The following is a 1,994-nucleotide window of genomic DNA, read 5'->3' as shown; positions in this document are numbered from 1 at the left end:
CAAGTGCTACCTGCAGCACAGTGCCAAACCTAGTGTTAACCAGCTTTGTGGACCTTTCCTGCCACGGGAAAGCTGAAGTTGTGTTCCCACTGGGGTAGACCTCTGCTCCAGGTTGGGATTTGCCCTCCTCCAGGTTATCCTTCCAACATGGTAGTCCATCATGTGGTCCAGAGATGGGTTTCACTTGGAAACAGAGCTCAGCCTGGGTCAGGGTTCAAAAGGGAGTGGGTCTCTAGCTAGTGTCTTGCTCACATGGATTAGGGCTCAGTCTGGGGTCAAGTTTCCACTGAGCTGGGAGCCTATCTGGGGCTGGTGAGCAGGAGGAGGTGTCAACCCAGTCAGTGTGTCAGTGTCCAGAAGAGTTGGACTTTGCCTAAAATTGGGTTTTGACCAGAGTCAGGTTCAGGTTAGAGTCAGGTCTCAGCCAGGATTGGTGTTTGGCCTGGGGACATCGAAGAAAGGTGTTTGCAAGCAAAGAGAAGATGTTGAGCAAGGCTATCTTGGCCTGAGGAAGGACAGGGGACAGTTAGGTCATGGACACTGGCTTTTTGACCTCTGCCTAGTTGTGCCATCCTCTGCCCCTCACAGGAAGCTCAGCAGACTCTGGTCTATGTCCTGATAACATGGAATGCCTGGCTCAGCTGCAGCTCCAACATTTGAGTCCTGAACCTTGGGAACTCTCTGGAGTCAGTGTTGTTTCCTGCCATCCGTGCGCCTTGGTGGGTTCTCTACCATAAATACCACCCCCACCCCTCCCTCCATGGTGCCTGGCACTTGACAGCATCCACACATCTGTCAAAATGCTGAAGGGACTGGGGCTGCAGCCAGGCCCGACTACTGGTTTGAGAGTCTCATCTCCTCTCCCAGGCAGCCTGACACACAAAAGAGTTCACATGGACTGATGACCAGCACCACACACACACACACACACAAACACATGAACACACTTGGTTGCAAACAAGAGTTAGTTTTATTTTTCACTCTTTGTCTTGGAGGCTGTCTGGATGAGGGATGAGCTTGGAAAGTGGGCCAAAGGGCAGAAAGGCCACAGACAAGAAATTGGGAGCCCCCTTTCCCGCACATAGCCAAGACTACAGGTACTCTGAGTAAACTGTAAGCAGGGCCCAAGGTGTTTGCAGAACTTCAAGTATGTCTCAGAGAAAGGGGCAGTGCAAGGGTGTCAGCAAAAGCTCAGAGGAGGGTATGGGCTGAGTAATCCTGGGCTCCCCACCCAGGGCCTGGGGAGAGGCCAGCCCTCCTGAGCTCACTGCACTAGGGCTGTGGAAACAGTGCCCAGGGGGATACTGTGCTTCTCTCCACTTCCTGCAGCAAGTGGGGCTCCTTTCCTAGCATCCCTCCCTGTACCTCACGCTTGCATTCCTGCCCATTTCTGGTTCCTGCAGAGCTGGAAGCTTGTGCTAGGTCATCCACATATACATAGCGGCACTGAGGCCCTGGAAGCCTTTTCCTGCCTCACATCTCAGCTAAGATCCAGTGTGCCAGCTGTTCATCCTCTTCCTCCAGCAAGTGCCGGTCTGGGAACCACACAGGCATCTTGGCGGTGGTCACTAAGCTCTGAAGAGGAAGGTGTGAGGGCAGGCAGGACTGCAGTCAGAGCTACTCACCCACTGCCCACCCAGTGCCTACCTGCCCTGGATGTGCATGACTGTCCCTTCCCTCCCAGGCCTTCTGAGATCCCGTCTGGTTGGCCGCCACTGGACCCCCCAGACGGTCTCCATTGCCTCCAGGTAATACACCACAGGGGAGATGGATGCTCCCAGGAGAGGCTTAGTGCCGTTCAGATCCACACAGTGGTCTTCCCATCCCTGCTGCTGGCGCTGCCGGGCTCTGATCCGGCTTTAGGCTTGGCGCCTTGACGCTCAGGGGCTACGCCGGGGCGGCCAGGCTCCCCGACAGTGCCCCCAGAGGTGGCGCTGCCGGTCCGGGAGGAGGCAGCCATGCCGGAGGCCCGGGGCGCGCCCCTCGCGGCGGCG

General features: G+C 56.3%; 1 protein-coding gene across 1 annotated transcript in view; it reads right to left on the bottom strand.

Moving 5' to 3' along the window:
- Positions 1-1,798: 1,798 nt before the first annotated feature.
- Positions 1,799-1,994, bottom strand: part of GJC2 (gap junction protein, gamma 2, 47kDa) — a 1,324-nt gene continuing 1,128 nt past the window's right edge. Inside the window, exon 2 of the mRNA XM_006894037.1 lies at positions 1,799-1,994. Within this exon, the coding sequence (XP_006894099.1) occupies positions 1,799-1,994 (196 nt within the window).

The sequence above is a fragment of the Elephantulus edwardii genome, unplaced genomic scaffold (genome assembly GCF_000299155.1).
Source record: "Elephantulus edwardii isolate Elephantulus edwardi_28Jun2011 unplaced genomic scaffold, EleEdw1.0 scaffold00133, whole genome shotgun sequence".
Lineage (NCBI taxonomy): Eukaryota > Metazoa > Chordata > Mammalia > Macroscelidea > Macroscelididae > Elephantulus > Elephantulus edwardii.
The sequence above is the reverse complement of the archived record's forward strand: the minus strand, read 5'-3'. Positions and strand labels throughout refer to the sequence as shown.